The 12,334-nt window shown below is 47.7% G+C and overlaps 1 protein-coding gene across 2 annotated transcripts in view; it reads left to right on the forward strand.

Moving 5' to 3' along the window:
* The window catches only part of cttnbp2 (cortactin binding protein 2), a 34,227-nt gene that overhangs the window by 18,480 nt on the left and 3,413 nt on the right, over window positions 1-12,334 (forward strand). For both annotated transcript variants that reach the window (XM_019894812.1, XM_019894811.1), the window contains exons 3-15: window positions 1,536-1,766; window positions 4,766-6,110; window positions 7,504-7,767; window positions 7,892-7,991; window positions 8,075-8,225; window positions 9,073-9,273; window positions 9,349-9,466; window positions 9,647-9,943; window positions 10,038-10,133; window positions 10,746-10,825; window positions 11,133-11,219; window positions 11,818-11,917; window positions 11,993-12,148. In XM_019894812.1, the coding sequence (XP_019750371.1) occupies window positions 1,536-1,766; window positions 4,766-6,110; window positions 7,504-7,767; window positions 7,892-7,991; window positions 8,075-8,225; window positions 9,073-9,273; window positions 9,349-9,466; window positions 9,647-9,943; window positions 10,038-10,133; window positions 10,746-10,825; window positions 11,133-11,219; window positions 11,818-11,917; window positions 11,993-12,148 (3,226 nt within the window). The remainder of the gene's footprint in view (window positions 1-1,535; window positions 1,767-4,765; window positions 6,111-7,503; window positions 7,768-7,891; window positions 7,992-8,074; window positions 8,226-9,072; window positions 9,274-9,348; window positions 9,467-9,646; window positions 9,944-10,037; window positions 10,134-10,745; window positions 10,826-11,132; window positions 11,220-11,817; window positions 11,918-11,992; window positions 12,149-12,334) is intronic.

A 12,334-nucleotide genomic window follows, 5' to 3' on the forward strand; every position in this document is an offset into this window, starting at 1 on the left:
CACACACACATGCTCACACACACACACATGCTCACACACGCTCACACACACACACACGCATAGCTGCAAGTCATGCTAGCATACGTAAACGTACGCTTGGGTGCAAAGCTTTGTGGTCCTGATGCTAGCCGGCGTCCAGCAGCTGGTCGGGATAGCTAGCTTGAGATCTGCATTCATAGTCTAACACGACACATTAGCACACTGATTAGTAGTCATGAAGCCTTTGTTGTTGTTTATTAATGACACCGCAGGTAGTTTCCTGAATTAGCGCTGGTATGCTCAGTTTTTTTCAACGTTAGCATGAATGTTGCTAGCCTTTCTGCTGATACAGTAAATGTTTATGTTTGCCGACCTGCTAATGTCAGTTAGCCAACTGTTGACTTATCTTAGCTGATAATTATTCAACGTGAAACTCATGAAACAATGCTTCACTAGCTATTTAGTTGTGTGTCCCTGCCTTCTGGTTTTAGCTCATGCTAATGCTAATTACATTATGCTTTCATTGTCAGTGTGTCCGTCCACTGGTCTCGGAGCATCTTTTTGAAACTTCTTTCTGCTTCTCTCTAACTATGTGTTTCTTTCCCAGTCTTCTGTGGACTTCTCTCGCTTGTTTCTTCCTTTTCAAACTTCTCATTCCACTTCTCTAACTCTGTGCTTCTTCTTCAAGCATCTGTCCACGTTTCTCTAACGCTGCGCTTCCTTTTTAGGCCTTTGTCTGCTTCTCTTTTACTCAGTGCTTCTTTTTCTGGCTTCTTTCCAAATGGCTCACACTCTGTGCTTCCTTTTTAGGATCCTGTCTGCTTCTTTCACTCATTTTTTTCTCTCTTTGTCAGACTGCTGTCCATTTCTCTGTCAGTCGGCTTCTTTTTCAGGCTTTTGCGATGCACGCTGGTGGCACAAACGTCAAAGAAAGAACCCAGTGTTTAGTCGCGTTGTCACGCTTCCTACATACTGTAATCATCATTTTGGTTGTGAAAGATAAACACTAACCGACAAATGTGTGTTGTTCTTGTGCTTGAAGGTCAGCTGCATTGAGCAGAGCTTGTCCAGTTCACACAGCCACACACACGCACGCTCACACTTTACACACAGTCGATATATCGACACTCTCGTCGTAACACATCGCTCAAGGTCTGACGGGCGTGGTCACCCCCCCACCCACTTCCCCAACTCCCTTTCTCCCATCCAAGACAAAGTGGCTCTTCACAAGCTGACTATGAGCATTTATGCTACATATTTAAGTACAAATTTACACCGTGTAATACAAAAACAAGCATTCACTAATATACAACAAACTAAATCTGTTTACCATAACACTGTAATCTGTGTGCACTTGATCATTGTTGATTTTACCAAACCATTGCTCTGTTCATATACCTGTTTGTGTACCTGTCAAGCATTGTGTGTGTGTGTGTGTGTGTGTGTGTGTGTGTGTGTGTGTGTGTGTGTGTGTGTGTGTGTGTGTGTGTGTGTGTGTACACTTAACTGAGGTTGTCTACCTGATGGTAACATTCATTTTGTCTTTTCTTTGGAAGGCTCAAAGAAAAGAAGTGTTCCTGCAGGAGCGCTACAGCTGCTACAGCCTGACCGACCCCTTCTTGGCTCTGCAGCGGGACTTTGAGTGCGGGGTGCCGCGAGGTGACAAAGAGCGGCGGCCGTTGGGCTCCAACCCCATGTCCGTCCTGGAGGCCGTCATGGCGCACTGTCGGAAGATGCAGGAGCGCATGTCTGCACAGTTGGCTGCTGCCGAGAGCCGCCAGAAGAGGGTACGGCTATGGGTAGAGTTGACAATGAGTCACCTAACTGTCTCATATACTGTACGGACCTTCTGGTGTGTCATTTCTATTTTCGACACTTGACAAAAGCATGTTTATAAATGTTTAAGTTTTTTTCCAGGGGTCTCTTTGGGATTATACTGTATGGCACCTCCCGCCCCTCCTGCTGGGAGGTATGCTTTGGTGAAATTCTTTAGATGAGGGCAAAATGGGATTGTAGCATTTAGAAAGCAACTATAGAGAAAAATGCAGTGTCCTTTCTTTGAACCTCCTGGAAATTACAGATATGATGGAGTCGAGAGCCAATTGGAAGATTTAAGTCAACCACATAAAAAGCGGAGCTATGGTAGGAGTGGCCGGTTAAATATATATATAGTGTGTGTGTGTGTGTGTGTGTGTGTGTGTGTGTGTATACTATATTCTACATGTGCTTAAATATACAGTGGTGTTCAAAATAATAGCAGCTTGTTTAAAAAAAAAAAAAAAAAAAAAAAATGCCGAAAGCAAAAAACTCGGGTGATGTTTTGGATACACTGTCCGTGTGCTCACAGTACAAGGACGCAAACCAAATGTTTTATGTATCGACCGGTGGTTGATATGCGATTGAAGCAATGCAAATAAACACAAAATGGAGGAAAAGTAATCTTTATCCGTATCAATTGGCTACAATGCATCGGCAAAAAAAAGAGTTTTAAAAGCAAGACTCCAACACATCAGCTCTATTTCCATAAAATAAAATAAGGCAGCAAATATTGCATATTGTTTGCTGAAGTACGTTCCTAACAAGAGGACAAATTATTGATCTTAATACTTTCCTAAAAAGAAAAACAAACTTTTCATGTTGGACTCTCCCAAAAAGAAGCTCAACTACTGATGCTGGAGATTCCTAAAGAGCCAAACTATTGATGCTGCACTTTCATAAAAAGAAGAAAAACTGTGTTGAACTTTCCAAAAAAGAAGACATTTTCATGTTGCACCTTCCTGAAAAGAAGATATACTATTGACTTCACTGTTTTCTAAAACAAAGGAAAGACAAACCATAAAGTATGAATGACGCACTTTCCTAAAACAAAGACAATCTTTTGATGTCGGACTCTCCTAAAACGTTCAACAACAGATGAGGGAGTTTCCTAAACACCCCAAATATTGATGATGCGTGTTCATGAAGAGAAGGCGAACTATTGACTTTTGTTAAAAGAATCTAAAACTGATTGATGTTGCACTTTTCCTAGCTATGAATTGACTAGCTTTAGCTTACTTGAGGTGATTGGTGACCGCAAAGCAGCTGCTGGCATGTAAACAGATCGGCCGCACAGGCGGCAGCTTCACGAGGAGAAGAGCATCTGCCCTCGCTGGGATCTTTGGGTTGCTGGGTAGAGTGAATGTCAGTCGCATACCCGGCGCTATGTTTATCCGCGCTCCCTTTTTCCCCTCTTTCCTCTCTCGTCATCGTGCTGCTGCGAGCTCGCTGATGAATTATCCACAAGCTCAACATTGAAGTGACGTTTATGTGGAACAATCGCAGGATGCCCTTTTTTTTTCCCTACGTAACAAACACAATTCCACAAAAACTGTCCAGGAGTGTTTATTTACTCATCTGCAAATGGGAAGACCATTGTGGGATAATATTAACCTACCAGGCATGTTACTTGTATATTTTACAATTGATGTCAAGGGAAAATGGGTTAAACAAAAGAAAAAGGAGCTAATTTGGGACAGTATGGCTTACTAGGCACACTGGGCAGAATATGGACCCATACAACATTGTAGAACGACCATGTCGCAACCTACCGGGACCTTCCGTCTTCCCGTTAAAAATGTTCTCTCCACTTCACGTAAAATCCACGCCAGTTAAACAAATGCTGGAGCGCCCGCACACCACACTCAGACGCAATATTTAGATTACTTCTTGGAAGAACTCAGTTTCGGTGTTGCTCTTTCAATTAACTACACAGTTCAAATGGGCTCATCCGTCCACTCTTTCATGTCTCCGCGTGAGCTATTGTTAGCATATATAGTAACATGTTGCGTTTATCTCTGTCAAAATTCATTGGTCAGTTTATGATGTCATACAGTGGCCGGGTCAGCCAGACCTGTGGGGGGATTTTCCGCAGCCTTGACAGAGGTCTCCTGAGAGTGTAATCTGCTGCCAATTAGCAGCTGGTGGCAGCGCCTCTTTCCTCTGAGCAGCAGCTGGCTTGTTCAGACCTTGTCCCAACAGGAAGATCTTTTATTGGGGAGCCTCGTTTGCGGGGTGGAGCCCCGCTTAAGCCCCTTCACCCTCGCCCCAGTGCTGCCGCCCGGCTAACAATAGCGCTGGCCTTCCAATTATAGCAAAACCGGTCATCACAAATCATTGGAGCGCTGACCCACAACTACTACTGTTACACAACCTAGCTAACAACAGAACTTAGTTAACTCGGCTGGTTGTTGGGTTGATTGTGTGTTGCTTGATAACTTGGTTATAAGGAAGTTTTGAATTGGTTGTTTTGCTATTTTGTTGATTTGGTTGGTTAGTTTTATGATCTAGTTCTTTAATTAGTCCATTCGTTTGTTTGTTTGTACCTTAGTCGGTTGGCTGGTGACTTTGATTTTGGATTTGTTACTTTGTTGATTTGGTTGGTTATTGGTGATGTTAGAGTGTAACGTAGCAAATCGGAACACAGTAAATTGTAAAGCTGTTTGCGTGTCACAAAGAAAAGCGCAACACGCCGTTGAAAATCACAACACAACAAAGCCAACTTACCAAGGTATAACATAGCCTCTCACAATATAGCAAAATGTAGCGAAGTTGAAAACTGTGGTCTCTAACATTGTAGAACGCTGCATTGTGTACGGTGGCAAAGCAAAAAGTAGCAAAGTGAAATGTATCAGCGCAACTTTGCCGAGCCTCACTTAGCAGGGTGAAAAGTTTCTGTGTGATTTACTGTAACCTGTTAGCTTAGCTCGCCAGAGTGTAAAGATGCCGTTTGCGTTGTTCCTGTGAGCAGCTGGAGATGGAGAAGCTGCAGCTGCAGAGCTTGGAGCAGGAACACCGCAAGCTGACGGCGCAGCTGAAAGACGAACGCGAGAAGAACAAGCACATCGTCATGATGCTGGTCCGCGAGTGCAAGCAGCTGGCCACGCGCGTGGTGGAGGAGTCGCAACGCTTTGACGAGCTCCAGGCCCGACTGGACGAGGAGGGACGGGCGTCCGGGCGGCTGCGGGAAGAGCTGAGCACCGAGCGGCAGCGCAGCCAGCAGATGGAGGCCGAGATGGAGAAGCAGCTGTCCGAGTTGGACACAGAGCGTGAGCAGCTCCGGGCCAGGCTGGGCCGCGAGGAGGTAGAGATTCAGAACCTACGGCAGCAGGTGGAACAGCTCAGAACTGAACGCGGGGGTGTCAAGGATGGCGCCCAACCTGCCGCCCTTGCCAGCACGCCGCCCAAAGCCTCCGTTTCTGTGGCCACAGACCCCGTCGGCTCTCGAACAGCTTCCTGCCAAACGGACCAGCCCCTCCCAGAGGTGGAGGGTCCCAAGAGGACTCCCCTCACCGTAGCCGCCAAACCAACCACGAGCCCTTACGCCGGTCTCAGCCTGCCAAAGACAGCCAGCCGGGGAATCGTCCACAGCAGCTCGGGAGGCCTGGCGCAGACCGAGAACGGCTCTGAGGGCCAAGCCGCCCCCCACGGCCTACCCAGCGGCGTCAGCCCCCGCGTCCAGGCGGCCCGCTACAAGTTCCAGGAACAGGACCAAAATGGCACGGCCTCCCAGAGTCCTCCGGCCCGGGACCCCTCCCCCACCAACCGGGACAACTTTGCTGCCAAGCAACAAGCGCGCCACACCGTCACCCAGGTCCTGTCGCGCTTCACCAGCCCTCCAGCAGGGGGAGCACTTCGGCCGGGGCTGCCGCACTCGGCCTCGGAAGGGGGGCCCTTCCCGAGCCGCCTCAGCCACCCCATCGGCCTTAAGTCCCCCACTGTGGCCAGAATCGACAGGGGAAACCCTCCCCCCATCCCTCCCAAAAAGCCCGGCCTCTCCCAGACCCCCTCACCACCTCATCCGCCCATGAAGGTGGTGGGGGACAGCGGGCGCTCTCATGGGGCGGGGCTCAAATCAGCTACACCCCAGCTGCCGCCCAAACCTGCCTTGGACCTGGTACCAGCCCTGACGGCCTCTCAGGTGGGTGCATACCCCCTCCGCCGCTCCCCGGGGCCCGACCAGTTTGCAAAATGCCCCCCCGTCGTCACCCCAGCCGTCCCCTCCATCAACCCCCTTCCCTGCTCCCTCTCCATTAGCTCTCCATCCAACTCTAGCCCCCGTGCCCCCTCAGACAGCCCCCTGGCAACAGCATCAGGTAAAGGGGACCCTCCCGCCCCCCCACACCACTTCCCACGTTCCGTCTCTCGCCAGTTCTCGTCACTGCCTCTCTTCCAGCTGTCTCTTTGTGGCGCCTAGCCCAGTGTATAGCATAGCTTAGGCTAGCGAAGCTCAATCTTTCACATCTTATCATAGCACACTGAGAGAGCAGTCCAAGAGGCTGATATCGGAATAGGATGTCTAGGCTGCATTCTTTATTTTCCTCTCTGCTCTAAGTGGTGCTCTTTCTCCCACATGTTGGCCCAACACTTTTGCTTGCAAGAGAAAAACCTACGAGATGGACGCACTGAGGATTCGGTGGTCATTCAAATATTGCTGATAGTCACCCCTTTCCTTTCTGAAGCTGATGCCAGTGGCTGCTCTCGCATCCCCTTTGCCTTTCCCGCCTATACTTAGCATGCCCCTTTCATGCACCCTAACCTCTCGCCTCCTTCACTGGTCTCCTGGTTTGTGCACTTCTCAGGTAAAGCGATGACAAGCAAACAAGACTCACCATGTGTTAATGATTCCTGTGAAATGTTTTTTTTTTCCCCATGCCTGGTGTTTATTTCTCTTCACCTGTTGGACATTCTACTTGCTGGAAGCATGTATTTTCCTTTTTGAAAATGATTCGGTGATTGGTTTGGTTCATTGTTTTCCAAAGTAAAAGCAGATGTTTGCAAGTGTTGATAAAACGATTATCAGTTTGCTTTCATGAAGAACTACACAAATCAGAGAATAACTGTTAAGGGGCTGATTTGAACTTTTAAGTTGAAAGAATGGCTCTAAACGATTTCTAAATTATTAAAATTCGCTAATCGATTGGCTGTCGATTATTCGATTCATTCTACACCTCTGAATTTGAGCGTAACACAGCAGAACCGAACTTTTCAAAGTCTAACAAACATAAAATCAATTATTTACCCGGTCATGTCGTAAAGTGTAACATAACAAACCAGAACTCGTGTGAAATGCACCCTCGCCTAACTTTATGAACCCTTGTAATGCTTACGTGCGCATCGAACGACAGCAAAGCAAAACCTAACAAAGGCAAACCTATTTTGCAAAGTTTAACTTCGGTCCTGCTAATCTAGCAAAGCATAATGTACCAAACTGTCGTGTAGCTTATTTTGCAACACATAAGTGCCGAAAATAGGTTTAATGTAACAACACCTAACTTTTCCTGTGACTTTTTTTTAAGGCTTTGTTAGTGTGAGAATGTTGCATATGTGTTTGGGTACTCAGGCATTTCGTTCCCTCCTCCTCCTCCTCCTCTTCCTCCTCTTCCTCTTCCTCCTCTTCAGCACTTCTAGTGTGGTAGTCCGCCCTCTCCTGGTTTAACCTGTTCTGTTCCTGCTCCCTCTGCCCCCCCACCCCTCCTGCTCCCGCAGGCTGGTGTCCCTCCGTAGTCTCCCCTCTCAGCAGCTGTGGGCCCGCTGCCCTGGACGGCGGGCGGCCGCTGCTGCTTCTCCAAGCTGCTTCCCAGGGAAATGTCACTTTATTGTCAATGCTGCTTCACCAACCCCTCCCTCCCACGCCCGACCACGTCCACCTCACCACTGCCATGGACAACCAGCCTACCAGCCACCCACCACAAGACCTTCTCCACAACTTGACTGCTGCCTTATTTGCTGCTGCTCACCACGGACACACAGGTGCGGAACCTTTGCTTGTAGATTTCGGCTCTTTGCGCGGGTTTTGCCCGCTGATCTGCGCTGCAGTGAGGGTTCACCCCTATGAATTGTTTGTCGATTATAGAATGAACCGTTTTGTGTGCAGAGTGCGTGAAGCTGCTGCTGTCTTCTGGCTCGCCAGCCGATGTGTCCGACCAAAACCGATTCACACCTTTGCACTTTGCTGCCTCCCACGGCCACACTGGGTAAGCACACAAAAAAAAAAAAAAAACACTGGCACAAATAATCACAGTTACACCTTCTACTGTTTATCTCTCCCCCCCCCCAGCTGTGTGGAGGCTCTTTTGGCTGCGGGCGCTGCTTTGGATGCGGCTGCGGACGGTGGCCAGACTGCCCTTTTTCTGGCCAGCGGAGCAGGCAGGAAACACTGTGTCCATATCCTGCTGAGCGCTGGGGCCGATCGCTCCTGTATGGCCACGGTATATATCCTTCACCGCACACGTCTTTGAATTTAAACTTTCCCATTTTCAAATAGATCCACAAAGCCCTCACGTGTCTCTCATATCCAGTATCTCGGGGCTTGATTTGAAATTGGATGACTGGATAAATAGATAAATTTAAAAAATGAATGGATGTGTAGCTAGATTAATCCTTGCTTCCCAGGTTGCCACGGCAACCTGAAGTAGCCCACTGGATGCCCAGATTGTGATCCACTTATATTGAGTGTCTTCTTTATTGCCGCACTTGGCATGCTTTTCGCTGTGATGCTGGAGAACGTCGGTAGCAGTGCGACCGAATGTATTTTTAGCCGCCAGCTGATTGTGGCCAGCGGGTGGACTCAAATGTAGCCATGTAACTGTAAACTGCCGACGTTAAACTAGGTTAAATGAGCACGGTCTTTCATCTTGGAAGATACACTTGAAACCGTCCCTGAAATGGCCACTTCCAACCAAAAATGTCTGACTTCCTGTGTCTTTTTGGTCATAGCTTCTCGAGACTTTTTGTGGTTCTAATCATGACAGACGTGGTGCTAACTGAAATTAGCTTCAGGGGCTGAATTTTCAAACCATTCCGTTTAGTGCCGCTTAGCTGACAAGTTCATCTCTGGAAATGAGCCCTTAAAATGGCCGCTTCAAACCAAAATGGCTGACTTCCTCTGTATTCCCGTGTATGGCTTCTTGAGACTTTTTTTGAAGGGTTTATTCATGACAGACATGTCGAACAAAGAATCCCAGGCTTGCTGCCCAGCCATTTTGCTAACAATATTGACTCAGAAAAAAAAATCCAAAGTATTGACTAGTTGATGTGTTGTGGTCCTCTGTACAGGACGGCTGCACGTGTCTGCACGCGGCGGTGCGATCAGGCCACGTGGACACGCTGCGTCTGCTCCTCTGTCACCCCGGGGCTGGAGACCCCAATGCGAGCCTTCTACCCGATGCAGCCCCTGCTGTGCCCGCTACCCTGCTGAACCACGTCAATGCAGACGGATGGACGGCCGCTCACATGGCAGCTGCTCTCGGCCTGAAGGTGTAATAAATGAAACCATCTGCCATGCAAGCGCTGACATTATTGTTAATATCGTGTGTGTGTGTTTGTGTGTAGGAGTGTCTGGAGGAGCTGTGTAGCCACCGTGAGCAAGACATTGAAAGGAGAGATAAATGTAATCGCACCATTCATGACGTTGCCACAGATGACTGCAAAGATCTCCTCGAAAATCTCAGTGAGTGTGTGTGTGTGTGTGTGTGTGTGTGTGTGTGTGTGTGTGTGTGTGTGTGTGTGTGTGTGTGTGTGTGCTTGTTTATGTGGATTGTGTTTTTTAGCGTCTTTATGGGGAGAGGAAAAAAAAACATTGCGCTTTATTGCGTGCCTGTAGTTAAAACTGATGATCTCCACGTTGCAGATCACTACCGCGTCCTGGTGCGTCTCCAGTATTCAGATGGTGCCAGAGCCAATTCTTCAATATGTTCCATGGATGGTGATGATGATGATGATGATGATGAAGGTGATGATGAGAAGCGGGCCGGAGAGCTTCAGTCAGTTCTGTGCAGACTGTCAGTGGAGCGCTCCATGCGCTGGTCTCAGCTGAGTTCCGCCATTGGCCACGCCTTCGCCACACATTTGCACATACTGTGTGGCGAAGATGCACAGCGACCCCCGCTGGGCCTCACACCCGCAAGCATCAACTCCGTCCTGATTGGTGAGAAGCCGATGATGACTGCCTCATTTGAAATTCTCATTCTTTCCCCTCTTCTTCCTGTCATCAGTGCATCTGTATATCTGTGTCGATGCAGGAGGAAGTGAGTGGCGGCCTGGTCAGGAACTTCCTGTCTCACCTTGGGACCTTGTGCGAAAACCTGTTAGCCAGGTCATCACCGTTCGACTGAAAGGTACCCCCAAAAAAAAAAAAAAAAAAAAACAACTGGCAAATACCATATTACACGTTACATTTATGTGACATTTATTTCACCTTTGTCACATGCACATAACATGTGACGTAACATATGATACCCATGTAAGACCATATGGCCTCACAACATCTATGTAACATGCTTGTACCCGCTTGTATTCATCACTTGCACATTACCTATACGTAACATAAAGATCATTATAATTGCACTGTTCCTGTCATGGCATGTCAGCACCACGTGGCATTCGCACGACAGCCGTTTAACAATGGCGTAACATCAATTTAAGTACAGCGTTGCAGATTTAAAGAACACCCTTGTCACCTCAATGTAACATCCATCTGACGTCTATGTAACACCCATGTGACATTAATATTAACGTAACATTTTTTTTGTGGCCTTTGCATACATTCATGTAAATGGGCAAAGCTCGACAACAGTTGAACGCCGGAATTTGCCCTATTGTCACTTCAGATCGCACACAGCGCCATCTAAGCAAACGGCAATTCATGGACTGTTAGTAAAATTGTGTGTGCAGGTTTATGTTTTTATTTTTTATTTTTTTGGTCACATTTTTTTTTTTTTTGGTCACAGGTCTTTCTGAGTCGTGTCTGGATGAGTTGGCTCTGGAGTCTCTCTTTCCGCTGCCTGTGCTTCTCAACTACGTTCGCTTGGTACACACACACACACACACACACACACACACACACACACACACACACACACACACACAAAGTGTCACAAGTTTCTTGCTGGTTTGAGAAGAGATGTTTTTTTTGGCAACTGTAGCGCCCCCTGCCTGTCATGTTTGTATTGTACAGTATTTAGATTTAATCCATCATACGACATCGCTGGGCAACCAGGACATGCCACCTATTGTGATAGCCTTTTTTTCCCTCACAACCTTCTGCTAATAATGTTCACTTTTGCTTCATGCCATGCAGATGACATTGAACAGTCAAAACGTGTTTGTTGTGACAGGTGGAGCAATACGGGAGTGTCATCTTTCACGGCCTGGAGGACAGCTGTCAGAATTACATCGCTGCTTTATTGGCCCGTTGCATCAAGGTGTGACGATGATGACAATGAAGGCCAAAATGCTATCACCATTTTAGGATTGAGCGACTTCGTGTATTTTAGCGATAATTCAAGTTTTTGAGCCAGGAAACGTTTTTTTTTTCTCTACAGCATTTTTTTTTTGTGGGGGGGGGGGATCACTCTGCAACACCCTTCCAAAGATGGCCGACCGAGGGCTCTTTTCCTGCTAATGTGCTCAAGCTCCACCGGAGAGAGCAGGGGTGGTTAACTAAAGGATGATGTAGTGAAAAGGTCGGGATCGTGATTGACAGTGGTGGAAGTTAAGAGATGATCAGCTTTTATTTAAAAACTGCAAGGATGTACGTATCATGGATTCAAAAAGAATATATTATGCTTTGTGGTAGCCATGTCTCATCTAAGACTAGTGCTGGGCGCCATCTGGTGGCATCTTGGTGCATATGTTGAACTGAGGTTAAGCACTGCTTTTCATCAGGCCATTTGAACCCTAAACAACAATGTAAGACATCAAAGGAGAACAAGGTTTTCCTAGTTGCAGTTCCTAGTTCTTCTCCATGAGCGTGTGTGATTCTCTTGAGTTTCAATGACACAATCCCTTCCTTCATGTCAGTCCAAGCAGGAAGCAGCCGGTCAGGCGTGTGAGGTGGTGAAGGTGGAGGTGAAGTGCAGTCTGACCAAAGAGCAGCTGCTGGACACCCTCGTCTCCTGTGGTGAGTCCACCGTCATCATCGTCATTGGATGAGGCGTCACCTCCTCTTCACCGCCTCCTTAAAATCGCTACGCAGGCTTCCTGGTGCCGTCGTCGGCGTGCGACCACGGCGGTTGCGTGGTGCTGCTGCTGCAGGGTCTGGAGAAGGCGGCCTCCCTGTCGGGACTACTGGGAGATCTGTGTCACAGCTTGGACAACAGGACTTCCACTGCTTCTCTGCTCCTCAACGCTGGTGAGTGTGTGACAAAATCGACAGCAGGTGGAGAGACAGGATAAAATGGCCGCCTCCCTGAGGCAGATAAAAATGGGTGGACTATTCTGCTCAATTCTTATTCCACAAACCCTACAGCAATCAGAATACCTTGTTTAGGCTTGGGGGGGGGCACATATTGCAAAGAAATGTTTAACTTGTGCTTTA

Source organism: Hippocampus comes, unplaced genomic scaffold (assembly GCF_001891065.2).
Source record: "Hippocampus comes isolate QL1 unplaced genomic scaffold, H_comes_QL1_v1.1 scaffold319, whole genome shotgun sequence".
NCBI classification, from domain to species: domain Eukaryota; kingdom Metazoa; phylum Chordata; class Actinopteri; order Syngnathiformes; family Syngnathidae; genus Hippocampus; species Hippocampus comes.